At 50.4% G+C, this 24,189-nt stretch overlaps 3 protein-coding genes across 3 annotated transcripts; 1 reads left to right on the top strand and 2 right to left on the bottom strand.

The window, feature by feature from the left end:
* Positions 1 to 1,054: 1,054 nt before the first annotated feature.
* FSCN3 (fascin actin-bundling protein 3) lies at positions 1,055 to 7,568 on the bottom strand (the record flags this gene model as incomplete). Its single annotated transcript, XM_081102212.1, has 6 exons — positions 1,055 to 1,337; positions 1,635 to 1,805; positions 2,473 to 2,632; positions 5,245 to 5,363; positions 5,699 to 6,395; positions 7,425 to 7,568. 6 exons carry the CDS (start codon positions 7,566 to 7,568, stop codon positions 1,132 to 1,134), a joined length of 1,497 nt encoding a protein of 498 aa, XP_080958338.1. The 3' UTR covers positions 1,055 to 1,131.
* A 1,614-nt stretch (positions 7,569 to 9,182) lies between these two features.
* Positions 9,183 to 12,233, bottom strand: ARF5 (ARF GTPase 5). The gene is made up of 6 exons (XM_081102230.1): positions 12,009 to 12,233; positions 11,386 to 11,466; positions 10,946 to 11,055; positions 10,421 to 10,492; positions 9,779 to 9,904; positions 9,183 to 9,673 (listed from the first exon to the last, which is right to left on the bottom strand). Exons 1-6 carry the CDS (start codon positions 12,073 to 12,075, stop codon positions 9,587 to 9,589), a joined length of 543 nt encoding a protein of 180 aa, XP_080958356.1. The 5' UTR covers positions 12,076 to 12,233; the 3' UTR covers positions 9,183 to 9,586.
* A 1,827-nt stretch (positions 12,234 to 14,060) lies between these two features.
* On the top strand, positions 14,061 to 19,617 carry GCC1 (GRIP and coiled-coil domain containing 1). The gene is made up of 2 exons (XM_081102229.1): positions 14,061 to 15,483; positions 16,583 to 19,617. The coding sequence occupies exons 1-2, from the start codon at positions 14,452 to 14,454 to the stop codon at positions 17,876 to 17,878; spliced, it is 2,328 nt and encodes a 775-aa protein (XP_080958355.1). The 5' UTR covers positions 14,061 to 14,451; the 3' UTR covers positions 17,879 to 19,617.
* Positions 19,618 to 24,189: the final 4,572 nt, after the last annotated feature.

Raw genomic sequence — 24,189 nt, 5'->3', positions numbered from 1 at the left:
TTGGAGCATCTTCCTATATGCCAAAAGGTTGTGGGTTCAATTCCTGGTCAGGACACAAACAGAAGGCAACCAATTGATTCTCTCCCACACCCTCCCACTCACCTTCTCTCCCCTCTCTAAAATCAATAAAATCAATAAGTGTATCCTCAGGTGAGGATTTTTTTTTTTTTTTTTTAAAGAAGGAGCAAGCACTGAAGAGGCCTTGTTAAGAAAGAAGCCAAGAATTTCGGGGGGGGGGGTGCGCGGGGATGGGGGGACAAAAGGGAGGAAGGAGAGATGGAGCTGAGGTCTTGAGCCTGAGCCATCTGGGAGGACGGCAATGCCCTAGATGGCCATGGGGAGGGGAGGATGAGGAGGCTGATTTTGAAGGGGTGGCAGGATGAAGTCAAGTCAACTGTCAATCAGGAAGTTAGAGATGAGATTAGAGTTCAGGAGAAGGGTCAAGGCTGCAAATAAATATCTGGGAGCCATGAGCACCCCAGAGATCCAGGAGTAAGGATAGCAAGTGCACAGGGCAGAAAGCACATCTCCAGTCACTCTTTTTGAAAAAAATGGGAAAACTCTGCATCTAATAAAGATAAACAGATACACAGGCATGCCTCACCCTTTCCCCTGCAGGCTTGCTTGCAAGTGCTGTTATGTGTGGCATAATAGTGAGGAACCTAGACCCGATTTCTCCTCTCTCCAGGATGTCTAAGACTAGGAACCCCGAGAGGAGAGGCGCGGGTTTGGCACACATGTCTGGAGTTGATAGAGTTGTAGGACAGAAGTCAGCCCTTGGTACGTTTCGGTCTTACTCTCACCTGCCACCCCTCCACCTCCCTTCTCCTCCTGCCCCCGGTTCCTGTTCCCCTCCGCCAGGTTCTTTTTTTTTTTTTTTTTTAATTGATTTTGGGTTTTTTTTTACAGAGAGGAAGAGAGAGGGAGAGAGAGAGAGAGTTAGAAACATCGATGAGAGAGAAACATCGATCAGCTGCCTCCTGCACACTCCCTACTGGGGATGTGCCCCCAACCAAGGTACATGCCCTTGACTGGAATCGAACCTGAGACCCTTCAGTCCGCAGGCCGACGCTCCGTCCACCGAGCCAAACCGGCCAGGGCTCCGCCAGGTTCTTACCCGCTGTCCCTTACCTAAAATTCCCAAATACACTCTTTGGTAATGTCCTCGCTGTCTGCCAACAGGGTGCCGCTTCGGTCGGATCGCATGTAGAAGCCGTTGGGCGCCAGCACTGTGAGCAAGTTGCTCCCCTGAAGCTCGATACAGAAGTTGAGGGCAAACTTTCCCCAAGGGCGAAAGGTGCCGAAAGATGTTATTGACCAGAAGGATCCACCCTGTGCTGGGAGGGGAGAGCTCAGGTCAGTGGGCCATTTGGGAGGGGAGCCTCCTGCAGTGCTGCCTCTGAGGGGGCTCCCAGGACAGATGCCACCCTCCCTGCGCTGGCAGACCCCTCCATGGGAATGCAGGAGGGCTGGCTTCTGTTCTGCCAACCCACTCTGGAGGCCTAGAAGTGTGAAAACTGAAAGACACTCTGGTTTCCCCTTTATGATGAACAGGTCTTGAGTGGCAAACCCTGAGGTCTGAGTTGGGGCTGAGGCAGGGCTAGACTGTGAGCTGAGGGTGAGGAGCTACTCACCCTGAAAATGGTAAATGCCCTGGCGGCAGGGCAGCAGGTGAATGCAGTCGGGCTGGTCCATGTTGCACTGCATGAGGTCATGTCCTGATGAGATGCCCACATACCCATACCGGCCTCGCAATGCAAGGAAGGGGCGGTTGGCTAATCGAATCCCAAATTCCTCACTTGGGCCTGAAAGAAATTAGGCAGGCATTATTTGGGTGGGCTGCCTCTAGATCAGTGGTTCTCAACCTTCTGGCCCTTTAAATACAGTTCCTCATGTTGTGACCCAACCATAAAATTATTTTCCTTGCTACTTCATAACTGTAATGTTGCTAATGTTATGAATTGTAATGTAAATATCTGATATGCAGGATGGTCTTAGGCGACCACTGTGAAAGGGTCATTTGACCGCCAAAGGGGTTGTGACCCACAGGTTGAGAACCGCTGCTCTAGATGCTTTGTCAGATGGAAGCAGGAATGGGGGAACACTAATTGCAGAAGGCTATTGTCTATATTTTAACATTTAGTGAACACCTACTGTGTGCCAGGTACTAGTGTGAAATGTTTGTGAAAGCACTTAGAAATTTTTATATTCTTCCTTCCTTTGAGACGTGTGACTCTCTCCAACCCTCATGCTAACCCTGTGAGGCAGGCAGATTGGATATCACCTGCATTAAAAATGGCTCAAAGAGGTGGTTTGCCCACATGATGGCAAAAATTCAGACTCAGCAAGTATATAGACCCAAATCTTCTGACCGCGCCCCCTCCCCATTCCAGTGCTCATTCCAATATGTCCCAGCTCCCTTGAAAGCATCTCAGACTTGGAATAAGCTGGCAGGAGGGCTGCTTAGCTCACCTGGAATGGTGGCATTGGCTATCAGCAGGCTGTTGGGTGCGATGCCCAAGAAGCGTCCATTGGGAGACTGCAGGATGATCCTGCCACAATTCCAGTGCATACGCAAGAAGGTGTCACACTCCTGCCGGTGCCCATTCGCCAGCACTGTCCTATGGCGCCTCTGGAGATTATAATGAGAACAGAAAAAGAACGCAAGGGATGAAAATAGCTTTCTTCCCATCATTTTTATTCCTAAACCTTCTTTCCTACATCCCACCCACTAGCCTTTGTCATTCTCCCAGGGGTCGCTTTATACTTGCATCTCCTTTTTGGAAAACATGTTGTGTGTGACCTCAGCCCTCTCACTTGCCCAGTCTGTGCTGTATCCCAGAGCCCCAGTATCAAAAAGGGGCCTGGATATCCATGTGGAGAGAAATAAACCTTGGCCCAGACTCCAAAATAGTTTCAAAATGGATCATAGAGGTAAAAGTGAAACCTACATTACAAAACATCTAAAAGAGAACAGAGGAGAAATTCTTTGCAATTTGGGGGTAGGCAATGATTTCTTGGGATCAGAAAAAAAACAAACACTAATCATTTATAAAATGTAGAAATTGGACTTCATTAAATTTAAAACTTGTTACTCAAAAGACACTGGTAAGCAAATGAAAAAGCAAGCCACAGATTGGGAGAAAACATTTACAATACATGCATTTGGCAAAGGACTTGACTTCAGAACATACAGAGAACCTTCATAATTCAATAATAAGGCAAACAATCCAATAACAAATGGGCAAAAAATTTGAAGAGAGAAAATATACAAATGCTCAATAAGTACATGCAAAGATACTCATACATTATCAATTATAAGGGAAATGCAAATTAAAACCATAATAAAATGTCATTACACACCCATTATGTTGGCTAAAATGAAAAAGACAATACCAAGTGTTGAGGAGGATATGGGACAATTCAAATTTTTATGCATGACTGGTGAGAATGTAAAATGGTACAGTCACTTTAGAAATCTATTTTACATTTTCTTTAAAAGTTAAGCACATATTTTATCAGTAGTTACAATGCTGGGTATGTGCCCAAAATAATTGAAAAAATAAGCCCACAAAAAGATGTATACACGAATGTTTATAGCAACTTTATTCATAATAGCCAGACTAGGAACAACTGAAGTTATTAACAAGTGAATGGGTAAACAAATTATTTTTGTGATTTTTCAATTTGTTTTTCATTGACTTTTTTAGAGATAAAGGGAGAGGGAGAGAGAAACATCAATGCAGGACATCTATCAACCACCTCCTACCTGGGATGGCGCCCACACCTGGGTCCCTGCCCTGACTGGAACCTGCAACCTTTCTGTGTACAGGATGATGCCCAACCAACCGAGCCACACTGGCCAGGGCTGTTCGTGTTTTTGAGTAGTGAAATACTACTCAGAAATAGAAAGGAATCAACTTCTGATACATGCAACATCATGGAAAATTCAAACAGTATGCTGAGTAAAAGAAGCACACATACTGTAATATGGTATGACTCCATTAAATGAAACTAGAAGCCCGGTACACAGAATTTGTGCACGGGTAGGGTCCCTAGGCCTGGCCGGCAATCAGGGCCAATCTGTGGGGCAACCAGCGGGACGATCGGGCCCCCCTGCTGGCACCCACTTTGGCTGGCCTGGGGCCTGCGGACTGGGGGCAGCTCCTGCATTAAGCATCTGCCCTCTGGTGGTCAGTGTGCATCATAGCGACTGGTCGTTCCGCTGGTAGTTCCACCATTCGGTGGATTTGCATATTAGACTTTTATTATATAGGATTCTGAAGTAGGGAAATCTAAATGTAACCCACAGTGGCAGAATACATATCAGCAGTAGTGAGAAGACCAAGGGTGAATGGAACTGACTGGAAAGGGGCAAGAGGGAATTTCTGTTGTGGTGAAAATAGTCTCTAACTTGTTAAATGGCTGTGGCATGGTTGCACAAGTGTGTATACATTTGTCAAAATGTATTGAACTGCACACTTAGAATGGGTGTATTTTATTGTATGTGAGTTATGCCTCAATAAAATTGATATGTATATATATTTTTTAAAAAGGCTCCCTTGGCCCTAATGCAGTGATGGCGAACCTTTTGAGCTCGGCGTGTCAGCATTTTGAAAAACCCTAACTTAACTCTGGCGCCGTGTCACATATAGAAACTTTTTGATATTTGCAACCAGAGTAAAACAAAGACTTATATTTTTGATATTTATTTTATATATTTAAATGCCATTTAACAAAGAAAAATCAACCAAAAAAATGAGTTCGCGTGTCACCTCTGACACGCGTGTCATAGGTTCGCCATCACTGGCCTAGTGGGTTGGCTAAGTGGTTAGAGCATTGGCCCCTGGACTAAAGGGTCGATGAGGGCTGGATTCTGGTCAAGGACACATACCTCAGTTGCAGGCTTGAATCCCACCTCCGGTTGGGGCGCATGTGGGAGGCAACCAATCAATGTGTCTCTTCCACGTGGGTGTTTCTCTTTCTCTTTTTCTCTCCCCCTCTCTCCTCCATTCTCTCTAAAATGTCAATGAAAAAAGTATCCTTGGATGAGGATTAACAATAAGAAAAAAGAGGCCTCATTGGGTGAATATTGGCCCATTGGGTGAAAATGAATGTTTATTGACAAGGGCCACCATGGTTCACTCTACCATCTGGTCATCTGCCTTGAAAAAGGATAAAGTGTGTCTAGAGAGAAAGAATTTAGGGCTGAAAGGTTATCTTGCCCAGAAAGCCAAGTCTTACCTGGGCTAGGTAGCAACCATTGGCTGAACGAAGCTGCAAAATGGATCTGTCATTGTCACTTTCAAACTGGAACAACGACATTGGGGTTAAGTGTTCAGAGGCAGCATATACCTCATCATCTGCAGAAGAAGAATATGTCATAATAAGCCCGAGTCTGGTCTCATCCTCAGTTTCAGCCCCTTCTCTATGCTTTATGACTGGGGTTCCCTCTGCTTTCCCTCCTTGTCCTTCATCACCTTCTATTGGGCCCTAGAAGCCTGGAGAAGACCCAGGACCCTTTCCCCTAAAACCCACACCCCTGCTTTATTGCCCTTCTCCATGGCACAGAGATCTTGGGACCCCTAGATAGTCCTTATGAGTAGGTTCAAAACTCCTCACTGATCCCAAACACATTTTCCTCTTTTCAGTAGCTAGCCCTCCCTTCCTCCATGGCTGCATCGGACCCAGGACTTGCCATAGACGACAGAGAGGAACTTCCGAGTCTTTGCCCTGAGGCTGACCCAGGTGGGGCAATGCTGTAGGATGAACCACTCCTCGCCCCTACGGGGATTGGAGCCCAGGCCCAGGAGCAGGCGTGGGCCCTGTGCATACAACATGCCCCCTTCTCCATCACTCAGTGCCACGACTCCTCCAGGCCGCACTTGCATGTGAAAAGCAGTCTGTGATGAGGGTTGGGAGACCAGTTGGTCTAAGTGGGACAAGAAACAGTGTGTAGATGTCTCCAGGTGGTAGCATCCATCTTGGAAATGCAACAGGAATCCACATTCCCCCAGGCAGGGAACTGGTGCGTCCACCCAGACACGACCCGCAGTAGAGTCGGCCCTGGCATAGCAGTGGTTGAAGGGGCTGTAGAGGACCACGTGGGCATGCAGGGCTGGCCGGGGCGTCCACATATGGTAAGCTGAGAGGACCCGGGAGTTGCAGAACACATCGTGGCCATCGGACTCCAGATAACGACCACTGATTATGCACTGGAGGGTCCACTTGCCATTGCGGTGGAAACGGAGTAGGAAGCATCCGTGGTGGCTTGTCCTTGGCCGGTTATAGCGCAGAGAGCCGTCTGCCTCACACAGAAGGTAGAGGCCCTGCAAGCTCCTTAGCCGTACCACAGCCTGTGTCTCATGCTCATTGCCGACCAGAATCTCCCAGGTCTGGAAGCATTGGGAGGGAGGAGAGGGAAGTCAGTACTGCAAGTGGCTAGACCAAGGAGTCCTACAACCATCACCTCGGGAACCACCCTAGAACCTTCCTCAAGATCAACCAACTTCCCCTCCACATCAGTCTCCTTGATGTTGGTTTCTTTACTCTCTCATCCAACAGTAATCAAAAGATCTCAGGACACCTCCCGCACTGGAGCCATAGGGCTTCTCAGGATCCCAAGAGAAGTTCTGGATGCCCACCTCCAGCTAATGGGAGGTAAACCTCCCTCTCTGCCTTGACCACTTTCTCATTACCTAGTTTTTAAAGAAATGTTTTGGTTTAAGTCTTACTTCTCTCTTCCTCACTGTTGCCCCTGAAGAGCATACTCAGCCAACACTTTCATCTCCAAAGAACACCTCCTGAACATGGCAGGAGATAGCAACACCTCTTACAGCCAGGCCTGGCCTCAGGGATGAGTCAGGAAGCACAGATAGTTTAGATGAAATTGCTTGCTTTAGCTGCGATCAACCCTGTTATAAGCGAGAGGATCTCGCTACTGCTTCAATCTTAGTACCATCTCAGAGGGACCTACATCGCCCTCTAAAATGAGAACCAACTCTCCTAGGGCTTCTAGAGTACCCCATTTCCAAACTACAGCCAGGACAAAAACATAGTCTTGCAGTATCCACTGATTTAACTGTTGGATCCCCCAAATTCTGCCTTTCAGCCTGAGCTCTCCACCTCTCCTCTTTGCGATGACACGACCACTCTGTGCTGGAATGCAGGGTAGGGGACATACAGAGCTAGACAAAATAGCGAGGCCAGGGCTGAGCGTCACCTCCTGGAACAGGTTTATAGAGACAGCGAGATGGAGCAATAGAGACCTGTGGGCAGGAGCCTGGGGTAGAAGGGTCTTGAGCTAGCAATGGCAGAGGCCAGGAGAGTAATTAGGTAGAGTGCACTCTCCTCCTCCCCTCTTCCCCCCACGTGAGAGCTTAGTCACTGGGGACAATGGTTCTAGTACAGGTTTACTCTGTTACCTGTCTCCGGCCCAGACCTTTTGCAGTAGTAGTGACCATATTCTTATATGGCTCATAAGTGAGGTAGGATCCTGCCCAGCTGATGAGCCCAACCCTTAGGTCTTCCGGATTGGGTCGTCTTTGCATCCATTCCACCTCCTCCATGGGGCCGGCACCACAGCGGATGACTCCTTCCGGCCCAGCCTTCCCCCCAGTGGTGAGGTTCCACAGGCCATAGGGCCTGGAATCAGGCCCAAAGTAGCCACCGGAAGACGTTCCCAGAGGGAACTTTCCAGGCAGAGGCTGACTAGGGCTCAGCACCTCTGTGACCCGGGCGCATTGTGACTGAGAGCTGCCCCACAGCCCACCACAGTGGGGAAAGGGCCCTGGCTCAGCATTAATCCGTGACCCAGACGAAGTGGGCCCAGGCTCGGGCATGAGCCTCTCCACACCACTCCAGGCATTGATGTGGCTGAGTTAAGACTGAGAATCAGAATTTCAGCTTGTGCCAGGGACCACCTGTGACTTCAGGTAAGTCCCTCTTCTTCTTCACTTCTGTTTCTCTTTTTAATCACAGGGAAAAAAATCAACCCTTTTTCTCCTAGAAAGTGGGTTCTACCTGATTCCCTTGGGGCTTACAGTGTTTTGGGACTTCATAATATCCAAGAAAAATCTGTTAACTTTTATGGCCCTTGGTAGGATGAGGCTAAAATGTCAGGGAGGGTGAGGATACCCTAGATAGATAACCAGCAAGGATCAAATGACTCATTTTAATCAGGAAAGGCTGGCTTAGGAGCAGGGGAAGAGAATAGCCCGGGAGGGGAGAGTCCCAAGCACCCATCATAATCCCCAGCTACACTGCTGCTGCACAGACAACCAGTGCTGCCTCTAATACCAGCCCAGACCCCCAGAGTCTCTGTTAGCCTTTACCTCCGGGACTCACTTCCTACAAAGCTCATGGAGAAAATAGCCCACAACCTGGAGAAACTGACATGAAAGAAGGGAGGACAGCAAATAAAATAAAATACTAGGAAACGGGTGGCAATGGTAGGTTTTAAGCTTTGCTGGGTTGCTAAGGGAAACGGGCAGAGTGAGTCACGCTTGGAGAGTAGCCCACAGCCCTGGTCCTACTCCCCATTGGCGGGGTTGTCTACCCAGGTAGAGAGTCCCAGTGGTGCACAGTAAGGAACTGTAATCCCTAGGCCCTACCAATGTTTCACAAAATAAGGCGAATAGACCACAGAATCGGCTGCGTGACTTTAAAGATGCATATTCATGTTTTCTCCAGTGTACCTCAGGACTCGTGTGTGTTTTTTTAAATATGGAACGCTTCACGAATTTGCGTGTCATCCTTGCGCAGGGGCCATGCTAATCTTCTCTGTATCGTTCCAATTTTAGTATATGTGCTGCCGAAGTGAGCACAGGACTCTTGTTTTTAACGAATGTTCCCTCCCCCTCAAATTTCAATGTGATAGTAATCATTAAGAACCACAGCTAGTTCTTAATAGGAGAGTTATGCGGTTTACAGAAGCAAGAAGTTAGATCCTATTACCCCCAGCAAAGGCCCCTTGGAATTGGGATGAAATAGGATTTCCTCCACTGGAACCCCTGCAGTACCTCAATAAGGAGGGAGCTGCTGAGCTCCATGAAGGCAGCAATGTATGTGTGTGTGCTTGGGGGGTGGGGGTTTGGGCCTGCAGCCTTAGCTGCTTTGAACCTCCCCCATATTGTCTCGTTGCATCCAATAACCCAGCCCCCACTACTAGGCTACAGACCACATCATGTACAAACCACAGCAAATTTATTACTCAATATCCAGTGCCATATCTTAGCACCACCCGGAGTCCCCCCTCCCCTCCCACCTGGCCCCAAGGGTATGCCCAAAATGGAACAAACAAAAGTAAACCCAGGTCCCTGCTCCTCCTCTGGAAGAAAGGGTCTCGGTCCTGGAATCCCCTTCCACAGGTCCCAGCAGGCAGGAGAGTGGACCCCTCTGTGCCCGGAGAGCAAGGCTCCAGGCTCCAACAACAGAGAGAACATGCAGGCGGGAGGGGCAGGAGCAGAGGCCTGTGTCTGTGGGAGGAGGAGCAGGAGGGCAGGGCACTGCCTGAGGAGTCCGGGAGTCTGGTGATCCCGGGGATGCACGCGGGGGCTCCGGGCAGCAGGGGCCGGCCCCTGGTTGGTTAGCGCTTAGACAGCTCATGGGACAGCCAGTCCAGCCCATCATATAGGCCTGTGCCTTGGGTGGCACAGGTGGCCTGGACGTACCACTGGGGGGAGAAGGAAAGAAAGAGGTTAGTATCAGGGAAGAAAAAGGGGGATGCCTTCACTTCCTGCTCAGCCTGTGGCTCCCTTGGGAGAGGCAGGACCCTCACCGTGCGACTGCGCAAGTGCTGCAGGCCCAGCTTGTCGGTCAGCTCGCTCACGGGCATGGCGTTGGGCATGTCCTGCTTGTTGGCAAAGACCAGCAGCACCGCATCCCGCAGCTCGTCCTCCTGCAGCTGAGAGAGGCCAAGGGGGTGGAATCTGGGGTCCTTTGGGGTCCCCAGGCTCCCTCTTCCCTGTTGTGTAGGGAAGCCCTCCTTTCCTTCTTCTAGCATACTTGTGGGAAAAACAAAATATTGTGTAGTCTACTGCTGAACACAAGACACACAGTTATAATTCACTGGAGGCCATCCTGGCCTTAAGTCTAGAAAGAGCCTTTTCCTAATTTGAGTAATTGCCCTAATCAAAATGACAAAATTTCAAAATGGAAAAGCAAGAACGTAAGATGATGTTCCTCTCCACCACATATTCCCCTCTTCCCACTCACTCCTCAGACTCAGAGGTGAGGATGTGAAAATTCATGTCCTATACTTGTTACCTGACCCAAATTCAAAACAGGGTGAGCGTCTCCTTGTGTCTGTGTCCACAAAGAGACACACACATTCAAGACCCGAGAGGCATTTCCTGACTGCGCACCACGACAGAGCCCTGTCTCCACGCCGAGGGCTCAGACCCAGGCCCCTGGCGCTCACCATCTTCTGAAGTTCATCAGCCGACTCCTGGACCCGCTCCCGGTCATTACTGTCCACCACGAAGATGAGACCCTGGGCAGAAAGGAAGGTGGAGCAATCACTCCCGTCTAGAACATACTTTAGTCTGGCTCTTTCTCTCTTTAATTGTCTCTAAAAACTTCCACTAAGGCTCGGCAGATGTCCTGGCACAAAGTGGAGGCACCCTGCAAAGGATACAGCTTCTGCCCTCAGGCAAGCAATCTAGCTAAAAGACATAGGTGGGAACAGGGAGAGAGGTGATGAGAGCTAGAACAGGCAGCCTGGACCCTGGGCCCCAACCCTGCTTCTCAGAACACCCCTAAGGTGGCTGGGTCTCAGAAGACTAACGCCAGTTCTGAAGGATGATGAGAAGCTAGCTTACAAAAGGGGGAGGGGGTGAAGGGAGCAGGGCTTTAACCTGGCCTGGGGGCCCAGACTAGCCAGCATCTCCGTCTTCCTAACCCTAACACCCCCTCCCCGGGGTTGGGGAGACATCCCTGCCCCCACCTGAGTGTTCTGAAAGTAGTGCCTCCACAGAGGCCGAATCTTGTCCTGGCCTCCCACGTCCCAGACTGTGAAACAGATGTTCTTGTATTCCACTGTTTCCACGTTGAAGCCTGCAGATAATTGGGGAAAAAAAGAGAAAAAGTCCTGAAAGTAAGGAACTCACTAAAACTAGGTGAATTCAGCAGGGACACAAAACCAGAGGGCAATGGTCAAGGCCCAAGAGATCAGAAGCCCAGAGACCAGCAGCCCACAAATGGGGCGGGGTTAGGGCACATCCAGCCCTCCTGGGCCCCATCCAACACGTAAAGATACCGTGACCCACTTCTCAGGTAGCTGTATCTGGTGTCAGCTCCCAGCACTGGGGTGCAGAGTGGGGGGTAGACCCCGAGGAGGTCAGCCGCGGCGCGCTCCCGCTCCTCCAACCTGGCCTCCGGACTCACCTATGGTGGGAATGGTGGTGACAATCTCCCCCAACTTCAGTTTGTACAGGATTGTGGTCTTGCCAGCTGCATCCAAGCCAACTGCAAAGGAGAGGGGCCTGGCGATAGAGATAGGAGCGAGGGAGCCCCCTAGAGACCAGGGAAGGGGAAAGGCCAGGACAGCTGATGGTGATGATGGTGATGGGGCGAGGGGCCGAGAGCCCAGCGCCTGCAGGTGAGCGCTGTGGTCCACCTTCCGGGCCTGGAGGGCAGTCTGGGTGGCGAGCGAGCGCCAACTCCTGAACCCAAAGCCGGAGAGGAGGGTCGGGAGAGGACTCGGGGTGGAAGGTCACGGAGGAGAGTCCCGCTCCTTTGAAAAGTCGTCTCCAAGGGCGGAATCCTCCCTTCTCACCAGCCGGGCTGGGGCGGAGGGCGCTTCACCCCACCCAGGCCCGCAGCTCCCGGTCTCAGGGCCCGGGGTCGGCGCTGCAGACCGCGACCCGCCCGAGAGCAGTGGCCCGCGGGGTGGGGGAGTGGGAGACTCAGGGTCAGGGGTCGGATGAGCTGGGCTGGAGGGACCGGGGGCGGGAGGGCTGCGCGGGGGCCGGCGCTCCCGTCCGGGCCGCGCGCTCGATCTGCCTCACCCATGAGGATCCGCATCTGCTTCTTCCCGAAGATCCGAGAAAAGAGCGCGGACACGGTGAGGCCCATGGCGGGGCCCGGGGGAGGGGGCACGGGCACGGACACGGGGGTGCAGGCTGGAACCGGCCGGTCGCGGGGGGGATGGGGCTCGGCAGCAGCAGGAGGAGGAGGTGCCGCCACCGCCTCCGCGCGTCCCGGCCCGCCCGACGTCACTGCAGCCCCGCCCCCGCCGGGCCGGCCCCCCGCCCCGCCCCGCCCCGCCCCGCGGCTCCGGCTCCGGCTCCGGAGACACTGAAGCTGACCGCGTCTCCGCTGCCCGGCTGCGCGCCGCGCCAGCTTGAAGGAGGAAAGGGTCAGGTTTCCCCGCCTGGTTCTAGCGCGCCCGTCACATCTGCGGCTGCCGAGCCGGCCTCCGAGCGGCTCCCCTCTGCACCGTGGCCCCCTCCTCCATCACCCGTGGCGGCCGCAGGGCTTTGGTTTGCAGCGTTCAGCCCACTCCGGGCTCCGGCTTAGCTTTCGGTAACTAGCAGCACGGACTGGGGGCACCACCCTCTCAGGGATGCGGGAGCTCCGGGCTGAGGGCTTAGTCCTCCCTTTTGCCCCCTCAGCTCCTGGAGCGAGGGCATGACTTTACTCTTCAGTCATAGGCTTGCATTCCTAAGCAGGCTTTTTATTTTTATTTTTATTTTTTAACAAGGCCAAAGAGTACATTTAAAAGAGTCCCAGCGTAATAACACACGAATGGTGAACAATCAGATCAGTTCTGGATCTTTAGCTCTGTTATTAACCTCTTTCTTCTCATCCCTGTTGTCACTGCCCTATTTCACTACCATCTCTTCTGATTGAATTAGCCTCTTCACAGGTCTCCTGCCCCTTGGTATCGCCACCCAGTCATACAAGTTTGATGATGCCACTCTTGCAATTAAAATTTAGTGTATTACCACCCAGGACAAAATCTAAATGCCTTAATTTGGGTCCATACGCCAGCCCCATCTGTTGCCGCCTCCTTCACATACCCTAAACTACTGCCTTGAGATGACTCTCCACGCTTTCCAGGTGAGCCAGGCTCCCTGAAGCCCTAGGAGCCCTTGCAATCGTTTCCCTCTGCCTGGAATGCTTGTTTCCGTCATCTCTAGTTATATGGGCAACCACTACTCATCCTTCAAATCCCAAAGTGTTCTCCTTGACAGCCTTCTCTGCTGCCCCTAGATAGGCCTCCCTCCTAATTTCCATTTCACATTAAATATACTTATACACGCTGGTATGATGGCAGGACTTGTATTTGCAGGCCTGGTTCCTCACTAGATGTGAGCTCCTTGAAAGCAGGACCTTGTCTCTCCAGGGTGATTATCTGGCATGGCATCTGATATGTTGAGAGTGGGACTGATCTGCAGAGGATTCCTAAACTTACTGTGTGACCCTGGGCATGCTACTTAACCTCTCTGTGCTTCCTGTTTCCCTATCTGTAAAACAGTGCTAAAGATACCCACGGAGCAGAATTATGGTATGACTACATAGCAAAGCTCTTGTGAAGCTTCTGGCATATAGTTGTTGGCACTTGGGAAAGACGTTTTGGCTGTAGGGTGCCCTCTACAAACACTTGTTGAATCAGCTCAGCAGATTCAGAAGGGGTGCTAATACTTATTATACTATACACCTACTAGGTGCCAAAGGCTGGCCTAGAAAGGGTTGCTGTTTTCGTGGTCTAAACGGGAGTCTTCATTGTTGCTCTTCAGGTACAAAGGTACACTGAGCCCTCAAATAGTGGGGACCTCGCTCACCCGCATGTTTGCTAAGGACAGTGCGACGTCGCCTGGTCCCTTGCGGATCGCAGCCTGAGGGCAAGCTCAGGCGAACCTCCCGCAACCACCGGCACCGCGTGCCCTCAACTTGCGCTTGCTCTGCTCTTCGAGACAGCGGTCCACCTGCAGCCCCGCTAGATTCTCAACAGGCGGCTCCCACGCAGGGGCTGCAGTAGCCCCGCCCACTCCGTGCCCTGGGGGCGGGGCCTGTGGCGTCGTGCTGTCGTCACTTCCAGCGGACCCGGAAGCGCCCCCGGCGGGCCGCTGCAAGTAGGAAGTCGTGGTGGGGCTGCTGCGCTCAGCTCAAACCCTTGCGGACCGTGGGCCCGGGCCCGGCCGGCCGGGGCTCCTGAAGCCCCGGCGAGCGAGGAGCCGGAGCGGCCGCTGGGACGGGGCGGGCGAGGCCTGGAAGTGCGCTCCTATTGTGCTGGCGTCGCCCCGCCTCTCGGGTAGGACCCGCCCCCGCCCTCGGTGCTGGGACCCGGGGTCGCGCTGCTAGGCTGCCCCGCCGCCCCGCTTCGGTCTCGGAAGCTGGGAGGAGCGGCTATGCGGCCTCGGGGACAACATCATCTGCCAGCGTCTTCGTGACCCTCTACCGGGCTGTCCAAACGCTGACGTGGAACGTGACCAGTTCTGAATCCTCATGGAGAAGTTTGGGATGAATTTCGGGGGTGGCCCGAGCAGGAGGGACCTGCTGGAGATCATTGAGAGCCAGAAGCAGCAGCTCAGCCAGTACCAGACAAGGCTCAAGGATGTGGTCCGCGCCTATAAAAGCCTCCTGAAAGAGAAAGAGGCTCTGGAGGCCAGCATCAAGGTCCTGTCGGTATCCCACGAGGCGGACGTGGGCCTCGCAGGTGTCCAGCCTCCAGGCCACACCTCTCCGGACTGCGTGGATGACCGATGCTCCACGCACAGCGAGGATAGCTCTGGGACCGCCACCAGCTTGGATACCACGGCCAGTCTCGCTAGCACCAAGGGTGAACTTGGGGCAGAAGATGACAGACTGGCCCGTGGACCACCACCTCCAAAGTCCGAAGAGGCTAGTGGGTCAGAGAGCGGTGTCAGCAGCAGCAGCGGGGATGGACAGTCTGCGGGTGGGGAGCTGGACAAACGACTGCACCAGCTGAAGACTCAGTTGGCCACTCTGACTAGCTCTTTGGCCACGGTCACCCAGGAGAAGTCCCGCATGGAAGCTTCTTACCTGGCTGACAAGAAGAAGATGAAACAGGACTTAGAGGATGCCAGCAAAAAGGCAGAGGAGGAGAGGGAGCGTCTGGAGGGAGAATTGAAGGAGCTGCAGGAGCAGATAGCAGAAACCAAAGCCCGCCTTATCACACAGCAGCACGATCGGGCCCAAGAGCAGAGCGACCATGCCTTGATGCTGCGTGAGCTCCAGAAGCTGCTGCAGGAGGAGAGAACCCAGCGCCAAGACTTGGAGCTTCGCTTAGAAGAGGCCCGAGAAGCCCTGGCTGGGCGGGCATATGCTGCTGGTCAGGTGGAAGGGTTTGAACTGCAGGCGAAACAGCTGACCCGGGAGGTGGAGGAGCTCAAAGGTGAGCTGCAGGCTCTTCGAGATGAGAAGAATCGGCCAGACCCCCGGCTGCAGGAGCTTCAGGAAGAGGCCGCCTGCCTTAAGAGCCATTTCCAGGCCCAGTTGCAGCAGGAAATGAGGAAGGTAATGATCTTCATCTCCTTCAATCATTTAGCCTGAAGTGGGAAATATTAAGGCTTTTTTTCTCCTTTGATAGTGGCTGTACTTTCAGTTTTTGATGCTGTTGGAGAAGTTTTATTTGCGGGTCCTGGGAATTCCTGTCCTGTGTGGTGTTGACAGTGTCCACAGAGTGTGCTTCCAACAGGATGTGGATGGAGCTTCTGAGTGTCAGCTGGGTTGGAGCCAGACAGCTCTGAATTTCTGGGCATTGGCATCTTACCAGCTGTGCTCTGTGAAGCGTATCGTAGCAGCTGTGCAATGAAAGGTAGTATATGCCTATGTGTAGGTAGCAGTATATGCTTACAGGGAGGGTGGCTGAAGGGGGCAACGGGAATTTTCTTTGAAGAAATAACCTCTTGTAATTGCTTTCAGTCAAGATTTGCCTTTAAAGACTTGCCTTTACAGTGCCTCTGTTCAGTGTGGAGAGAGATCCAACGCAGTTTTGAACCTCCCAGGAATATTGAAGAGGAAAAAAATGTCCCCTGATTTCTTTTTTTTAATATATTTTTATCCATTTCAGAAAGGAAGGGAGAAGGAGAGAGAGATAGAAGCATCAATGATGAGAGAGAATCATTGATCGGCTGCCTCCTGCATGCCCCCTTCCCTCTACTGGGGATCGAGCCCGCAACCCGGGCATATGCCCTTGACCAGAATGGAACCCTGGACCCTTTAGTCTGCAGGCTGATGCTCTACCCACTGAACCAACTGGCCAGGGCATCACCTGATTTCTTAATAGGATTTGGGGACGTACATGATAGACAAGGATAACATACTGAATATGTGAGTTCAGTGTGTAATGGGAGAGAGTGGAAGCACTACAGCAGAATAAGGACTGATATACAAAGGTTCTTTATATTGTTTGGTATAACTTGTGATTGGGAGCAGAACCGTAGCAGGTTACAGGATCTTTTGTGAGCTCCCAAATCAACAGAAAAATCCCCAGTTCCCATTCCTGTCAGGTCAGTCCCCGACCTCTTGCTCCCCTATCTTGCTTTCTCAAAGTTTGCCATAGAGCTTTGTGGCTTTTCTGGATGGATTTCTTATCTGTTCCCTTGTTTTACAGACAGCCCTTGCAGAGGATCAACTACGCCAGCAATCTCAGCTGGAAGAGCAGAGGGTGGCAGCCCTGGAGAACCAAATATCCGAGGTGTCGGAGCTGCTGGGCACCTATGAGAAAGCCAAGCAGAAGGACCAGCTGGCCATCCAGAAGCTGAAGGAGCGCATTCTGCAGCTGGACCTGGAGAACAAGACGCTGGCTCTTGCAGTCTCTAGCCGGTCCCCTCTAGACAGCCATGCAGAAGAGTCCAGTCTGGATGTCAATGTCCTGAAGGACAAGATGGAGAAGCTGAAGAGGCTACTGCAGGTGGCGGCCAGGAAAAGCCAGGTGACCTTGGATGTAGAGAAGCTCTGCAACCTGGAGATAATGCCCAGCTCTGAGGCTGCCGATGGGGAGAAGGCTACTGCGCTCTACTACCAGCAGGAGCTGAAACAGCTGAAGGAAGAGTTTGAGAGGTACAAGATGAGGGCCCAGGTCGTCCTCAAGAGCAAGACCACCAAAGACGGTAACCTGGCCAAGGAGCTGGAGGAATCCCAGGAGCAGCTTGCGGAGCTGAAGGAGAAGTATATCTCCCTGCGGCTGTCCTGCGAGGAGCTCGAGCGCCAGCACCAGCAGGAGGCCGAGGACTGGAAGCAGGAGCTGGCCCGGCTGCAGCATCACCACCGGCAAGAGCTGGAGCGGAGCCAGCTGGACTTCAGGGACCGCACGCTGAAACTGGAGGAGGAGCTGCACAAGCAGCGGGACCGTGCCCTGGCTGTGCTGGCCGAGAAGGACTTGGAGCTGGAGCAGCTGAGGTCTGTGGCTTTGTCTTCTGTGCTGCCAGGACGCAGAAGCCCCGTAGGTGGCGGGGATCCTGAGGACCCGGCTGACACAGCTTCCCCTGATAACCTGACCCAAGCACTTCAGCTCGCTGCGGCCAACGAGCCCACTTTCTTCCTGTACGCTGAGCAGTTGGCCCGCAAGGAGGTGGAGATCACATTCCTGAGGAAGCAGAAACACAGGCTGGAGGTGGAGGTGCATCAGCTGCAGGAGCGGCTGCTGGAGGAGGGGGAGCGGCACCGAGAGGAGGCTGGAGTCCTGCAGAGCCGCATTGAGAAGAACACCAGGGACCAGAGTCGGGAGGGAGCCAATCTGGAGTACCTCAAAAACATCATTTACCGCTTCCTGACCTTGCCTGACAGCCTGGGCCGCCAGCAGACACTCACAGCCATCCTGACTATCTTGCATTTCAGTCCAGAGGAGAAACAAGTGATAATGCACCTCCCACCCAGTGGTGGCTGGTGGCCTTCAGGCAAGAGATGACGTCATCTTCACGGACTCCTAAAATTTCCATGCCTCTTTCGTGAGAAGAGACAGGCTCTGGTTTCTACACCCGCTTCTCTTACCTTATCATTTTTTTCTTCAGTGTTGAACTTGGAGGAGTCTTCAAAGTGGGGTGGGGTATTCTGCCAAATGCCATTAATGCTGCTTATCCATGGGCCCTAGAGATAGTGGAATGTTGACAACATCTTCTGGTGGTGGTGTGTGTGAATGAGGAGGAGAGGGGGGGAGAGGTTAAGATTGAGAGGTACAAAAGTTGGTGAAATGGTAGGAAAATATTGGAAAATAAGACTTTTTTTTTCTTTTGACATTGTTCTCCTAGCGCAGAGCTAGGAATAAATGTGACTCCAAAGGGAGTTCAGGCAATTTCTAAACACACACAGGACTGGCTATTTTCTCCATCATCACAATCTGAGCCTGGTCCACTGCTGCCCCAATTATCTGGGGACATAAATCCAGGCTGGAGAGGGGCCATGAAGTTTGAAATCGTGACAGGTGTCCACTAGTCCAGAAGGCCAAGGAATAGTTCATCCTGGAACTGGGAAGCTTGGTCTAGTTAGGGCTGGGTACAATCTAATCCATCTGCACAAAACACACTTTTGATCACCCCAGAGAAAACCCTGAGCACCAGTTTGATCTTAGGGATTTCCTGAGTGACCTGCTTTCGGCCTGGATAGGATTATAATAGACCTTTCACACTTGTCCCTCCTTTAACCAGCCTGCCTATGGTTGACCTGCGATTTGTGAGTAAATACTATCTTTTCTTCAATGTTGAACTTGCATTAAGAAAAAAATCTGCCCATCCAGTGTGGTTCAGTGGTTTTGCTTTGACCCATGAGCCAGGAGGTCTCAGTTCAATTCCTGGCCAGGGCACTTGCCTGGATTTTGGTTTCAATCCCCAGTAGGGGGAGTACAGGAGGCAGCGGATTGATGATTCTTTCTCATCATTGATGTCCCTATCTCTCCTTCTCCTTTCTCTCTCAAATCAGTAAAAAAAAGAAAAAGAAAAAAAGAATCCTAGTTTCTTGCAGAGAGGGGCCCTATTGGGAAGCTCTGATCCTACCTAGCTGTAAGGAATTAGCTCAGAGGTTTATAGGGAAGAGGAAGAAGATTGCTGGGACCCTCACAAGAAAGTGGCGTAAGTTCAGCCGAGGCCAGACTGGGGTTCTTGCTGCTCCGTGGACAGCATTCTGGCTAAGGTGTTCATGGTTACTGTCACCAGGGTATTTTGCCCACTCACTTAGGGAGCTAATAGAGTTTCAGCTCACAGTTCTCATCTTCCCACATGTGTTACTATAACGTTTCATTCTCCTGCGGGGTTTCTTACATTAGAAGTTGCATAAGTAGATTCATTCTGCACTTAAGGAAAGGAGGCTTATTTTTCAGGCAGTCTGGGAAGAAGGGACTCAGAAAAGGGGGGTTCAAACAGTGTCAGTTCCCCTATTTGTTTTTTTCCCTGCTCTTGCCGGGTATAGAGATCTTTGGACCCTAAAGACCAATGCTTTGCCACTCATGACTAATCTGTATCTTCATTATTTCATCATAGAGCTGTTTTGTGAGGGTTGGAGGTGTAAAGGAATTTGATTAAAATGTTCTGCTTGGGAGGCTGGGTGACCTGGACTATCTACAAACTACAAACAGTGCATGGACTTAATGGGACAGAAGTGATATGTTCAAGTGTTAATAACAAACCGTGGAATCATTAAACCTGAACAACTTGACGTATGTGCTTCCATAATGGTATATATTTATCTGGACACAAATAGAGTGCGAGTGAAAATGGTAAATGAAAAGGATGGAAATATTTCATTATATTGATCTATGAGCTTGAATCTAGGGATGGATACCTCTGCTTTAACTGCCTCCCTCACAACACTAATGCTTTTTAGCCTGGGGTTTATGCGTATGTGTTTGTGTGTAGGCAGCTATACTGGGAAAAGATGTTCTCAAGGGTTTAGTGAGTGGGCTCGGAACTTTCAGTTACTGCTTCAAACTTTAGAAGTAATCTGTGAATGCTTTATTATGCTTCAAATCAGGGTTTATGGTGTCCTGGAAAAGTTTCTCGGGATCTAAAGCTAAAGTAAATCATCATCATCTCTTACTTTATTACCTGATCTCTTTGCATGTAGGATATACTGTATTATTGTTGTTATTTCTAGGTGGTTTTGAACAGAATGGAAAGATCCATAATGATTGTTGCTTTCCTGGGACTAAATATTCCTGTACTTTTGACTTTTGAGATGATACCAAACAGGCAAAGAAGCAAGTCAGTTTCTGATGAGTAATTTTAAGTATCCATACACATAAGGCTGTGAATGCTCTCAACTGACATGAAAAAACTTGGTCCCTTCCTGCCCTTAACGACACACACGTTTCTTCTCTCCCAGCCCCTCACCCCCAAATAAGCTTTTCAGTTGTTTGACTGGTGTGCCTCTGCTAGGTACTCATAGAAAAGAAAGGGTGAGAAAGAGAAAGAATTGAAATCAGACTCAGAGAAAAATAAGTTGTCCTTGGGCTCCGGTCTCAGAATATCAGTGCACGAGTTGTGTCAATAAGGTAAGGAGACTGACCCTTACCCGTTTAACTATTACCACATAAATCAGAGAAGAATCCCTGAGAAGAGGTGGGTGGAGAGAGCGGCAGGAAGGCAGATTGACAACTCTAAAGGCTTTCTGCTTTTCCCCTCTCCTCTCTCCTGTTGGGCACCTGTAATCTGGGGAATAAATGTGCATCTGTCATGCCCTTTATGAGGCAAGGTGATAGGAATTGCCCAAGGCACAGACTCAGGCTCATCCGTTACCCAGAACCCTAAGGCTCTTGACCTTGTCCTGAGAAGCTGCCATGACAGGGTTGTTTCACTAGCTCTTGTGGAATGTGACAACACCATGTTGAGCTGTAATTTACACCCATGTATCATTCTCTCCTCACAGGTGTCAGTATCGCCCATTTTATAGATGAGGAAGCAGAGACCCATGTTAAATTTGCCCATCCATGATCATGCAACTAATAGAGGTCCAAACCTGGTCTGATTAACACCAAACCTGCTTCATCTGGGTGTGCTCTTGTCTCCTTGGGACTTGAGGGTCAGGGCCTGTCTCCATAGATGATTTCTAGGGATGGAGAGACTGATTGATATCTAAGCTGAACTGGGCTGGTTCAAATGGAGAGTAGGTCTCCAGCTATAAATTGTAATCAAGCAAAGCTGCTACACTACAGAGTTGAACAAGCAACATTGATTCTTCATAAGAGCCCTAGAGCTACTCTGTCCCCCAAGTTCTAGGTGGCTGCTAATTTTAATATATTGCCTTTTTTTTTAGAGGCGAGAGAGAGAGAGAGAGAGAGAGAGAGAAACATTGATTTGTTGCTCCCCCTCTCCATGCATTCATTGGCTGACCCGGGATTGAAACCACAACCTTGCTGTATCGGGCTGATGCTCTAACCAACTGAGCTAACTGGCCAGAGCTGCATGACTGCTAATTTTAAAACCTGTATCATTCTAACTAAAGGAGGACTGGGTAACAGCTATTGTTATACTGTGCTCCAAGTATAGCCTCTAATAAAGCTGGGGAAACATGTGGGGAATTGGAAATAGAGCACTAGTGAATGGGTCACTTTACCCAATCTTCAATCACTTTTACCCCCTCCCCTGCTTCTCCCAAGCAGCCTGGTTATTGATGATTTTTGGAGCAAGAAAATGGATTCAGACTTTCTGGGTTGAAATCTCAGTCCAATCTCCGGCCAGCTGTGTTACCTTGATAAACTAATCTCTCTGAACTCAATTTTCTTGTAATGGGGGATAATAATACCTATTATCTTCAGAACAAAGAAAAACGGTATAAAGAACCAGCACAGCACCCGAAGCAAAGTAGGTGGTAAACCGAGCCCCCCCCCCCCCCCCCCCCCCGCCCCGAATGTTAAGTGGCAGAATTGGAAGTTAGGCTGAGCTCTTCTGGATTTAAGTCCTGTGTTTCTAACCACAAATGCTGCTGTAAACTAAAGGAAACAGAACAGCTGATGGCTTGCATTGCCTCCCATAATTTACTGATTCTCACAGCAGTTTTGTGAAGCATATCTGTTTTGCAGGTGAGATGGACTGCCCAAGGCCCAGAGCCCCCAATGGCAGAACCAGAATTCAAACACGATCTCAACCATGGCCCGTGCACTTCCTGCTGTCTGTGCTGTCTTCCAGCAGAGGGCAACGTAGGCTACTGATGCGTGGCCCTGAGAACCATAGGGGCTGTCTTCTGGCCTGGCCTGGAGGAGGAAGGGCCTTGTCCAGGTAGTCCTCCAGTGGCAGCTGACGGCCTTGTAATTTCCCAGAAGCCTCATTCTTTCCTAGCAGCGGAGCACTTTCACTCTGAAAATTATGACATGAACTCTGTTACGAGTCAGTTTTATGTGAGTGTGACAAGTGCCCGTTTTCCCTGGGACCCAGATCTCCTGGATAACCTAAATATCAACGATCCTGACCAGGCTGCAATCCAGGGAGCCCAGAAAAGCGAAGGCCACTTGGAGGCCAGTGGCCCGCGTAAGGCCAATGACCCCGTGCCTTGACTTCAGCCAGGAGACCATCTCTGGCTTAGTGTAAACTTGGCCATCCCTATGGGCGACCACTGAGGGACTAAATATTTTCTTTCATATCTGGAAGAGTGAATTCGAAGGCTGATAATGATTTTATGTGAATAGGAGTTACTATTTTTTTTATATATATATTTTATTGATTTTTTACAGAGAGGAAGGGAGAGAGATAGAGAGCTAGAAACATCGATGAGAGAGAAACATCGATCAGCTGCCTCCTGCACATCTCCTACTGGGGATATGCCCGCAACCCAGGCACATGCCCCTGACCGGAATCGAACCTGGGACCCTTCAGTCTGCAGGCTGACGCTCTATCCACTGAGCCAAACCGGTTTCGGCAACTATTTTTTAATCTATTGATTTTTTTATAATAAAGAGAAACCTTGACTTGTTGTTCCACTTATTCATGCATTCATTGGTTGATTCTTGTATATGCCCTGACTAGGGATGGAACCTGAGTGATTTTGCGTACTTCCATTTTTAAATTTACTTCTCTGTCTCCTTGACTGTCTTATAAATCTCTCAAGGTCATGTCCCTTGGCTCCATTCATCTTTGTGCTATCAGGACTTTTTATAAGCTGGCACATACTAAGTGCTCTATAGGTAGCTGAATGAAGGAACAACAGACTGAAAATACCAATTTTGTATAATTTTATAATACAATCCACCATCTGGATTCTTATTTGTCACTTAACACTATGCTTTATGGTATCCCCACCCCAGCCCCCCCAATATAGGATCCTGTCTAGGATCACACATGGCATTTAGTTATCACATCGATTGGTTGCCTCCTGCTTGTGCCACAACCGGGGCTGGGGATTGAACTTGCAACTGAGGTATGTGCCCTTGACCAGGAATCAAACCTGTGACCCTTCGGTCCTCGTGCTGACACTCTAACCACTGAGCAAACTGCCCAGAGCTATTGATATTCTATTGCTGCCATAACAAATTACTACAGACAGTGACTTTAAGACAACATAAATTTACCTTACAGTTTTGGAGGTCAAAAGTCTAAAAGGGCCCCAGCCAGTTTGGCTCAGTGGATAGAGCGTCGGCCTGCGGGCTCAAGGGTCCCAGGTTCGATTCCGGCCAGGGGCATGTATCTTGGTTGCGGGCACATCCCCAGTACGGGGTGTGCAAGAGGCAGCTGATCGATGTTTCTCTCTCATGGATTTTCTTTTTTTTTTTTCTTTTTTTTTATTGCTTAAAGTATTACAAAGGGTATTACATATGTGTCCATTTTATCCCCCTGCCCTAGACAGTCCCCTAGCCTTCCCTATCCCCCAGTGTCTTATGTCCATTGGTTATGCTTATATGCATGCATACAAGTCCTTTAGTTGATCTCTTACCCCCCTACCTCCTGCCCCCCAACCCTCCCCGGCCTTCCCGCTGCAGTTTGACAATCTGTTTGAGGCAGCTCTGCCTCTGTATCTATTATTGTTCAAAAGTTTATAGTGGTCTCTATTATCCATCTCATGGATTTTCTAACTCTCTATCCCTCTCCCTTCCTCTCTGTAAAAAAATCAATAAAATAAAGTCTGAAAGGTGTCTCACTGGGCGAAATCCAGGTCCCAGCAGGGCTGTATTTCCTTCTGGAGGCTTAAGGAGAAAATTCTGTTTTCTTGTCTACCAGCTTCTAGCAGCTGCTTACTCCACGTCTCCTGGTCCCCTTCCTCCATCTTCAAAGCCATCAATGTTACATCTCTCTCGTAGTC

This window comes from Myotis nattereri (assembly GCF_964212035.1).
Source record: "Myotis nattereri genome assembly, chromosome: 11".
NCBI classification, from domain to species: Eukaryota; Metazoa; Chordata; class Mammalia; order Chiroptera; family Vespertilionidae; genus Myotis; species Myotis nattereri.
This window is presented reverse-complemented; position numbering and strand designations above follow the sequence as displayed.

Excerpts from the sequence above, each read along its gene's own strand:
- ARF5 (XM_081102230.1), bottom strand. The coding sequence starts at position 12,075 with ATGGGCCTCACCGTGTCCGCGCTCTTTTCTCGGATCTTCGGGAAGAAG. Across the intron at positions 11,056-11,385 it reads CACCACCATTCCCACCATAG|GCTTCAACGTGGAAACAGTG; the intron begins GTGAGTCCGGAG and ends AATTATCTGCAG. Across the intron at positions 9,905-10,420 it reads CTGATGAACTTCAGAAGATG|CTGCAGGAGGACGAGCTGCG; the intron begins GTGAGCGCCAGG and ends GGCCTCTCTCAG.
- GCC1 (XM_081102229.1), top strand. The coding sequence starts at position 14,452 with ATGGAGAAGTTTGGGATGAATTTCGGGGGTGGCCCGAGCAGGAGGGAC. Across the intron at positions 15,484-16,582 it reads TGCAGCAGGAAATGAGGAAG|ACAGCCCTTGCAGAGGATCA; the intron begins GTAATGATCTTC and ends CTTGTTTTACAG.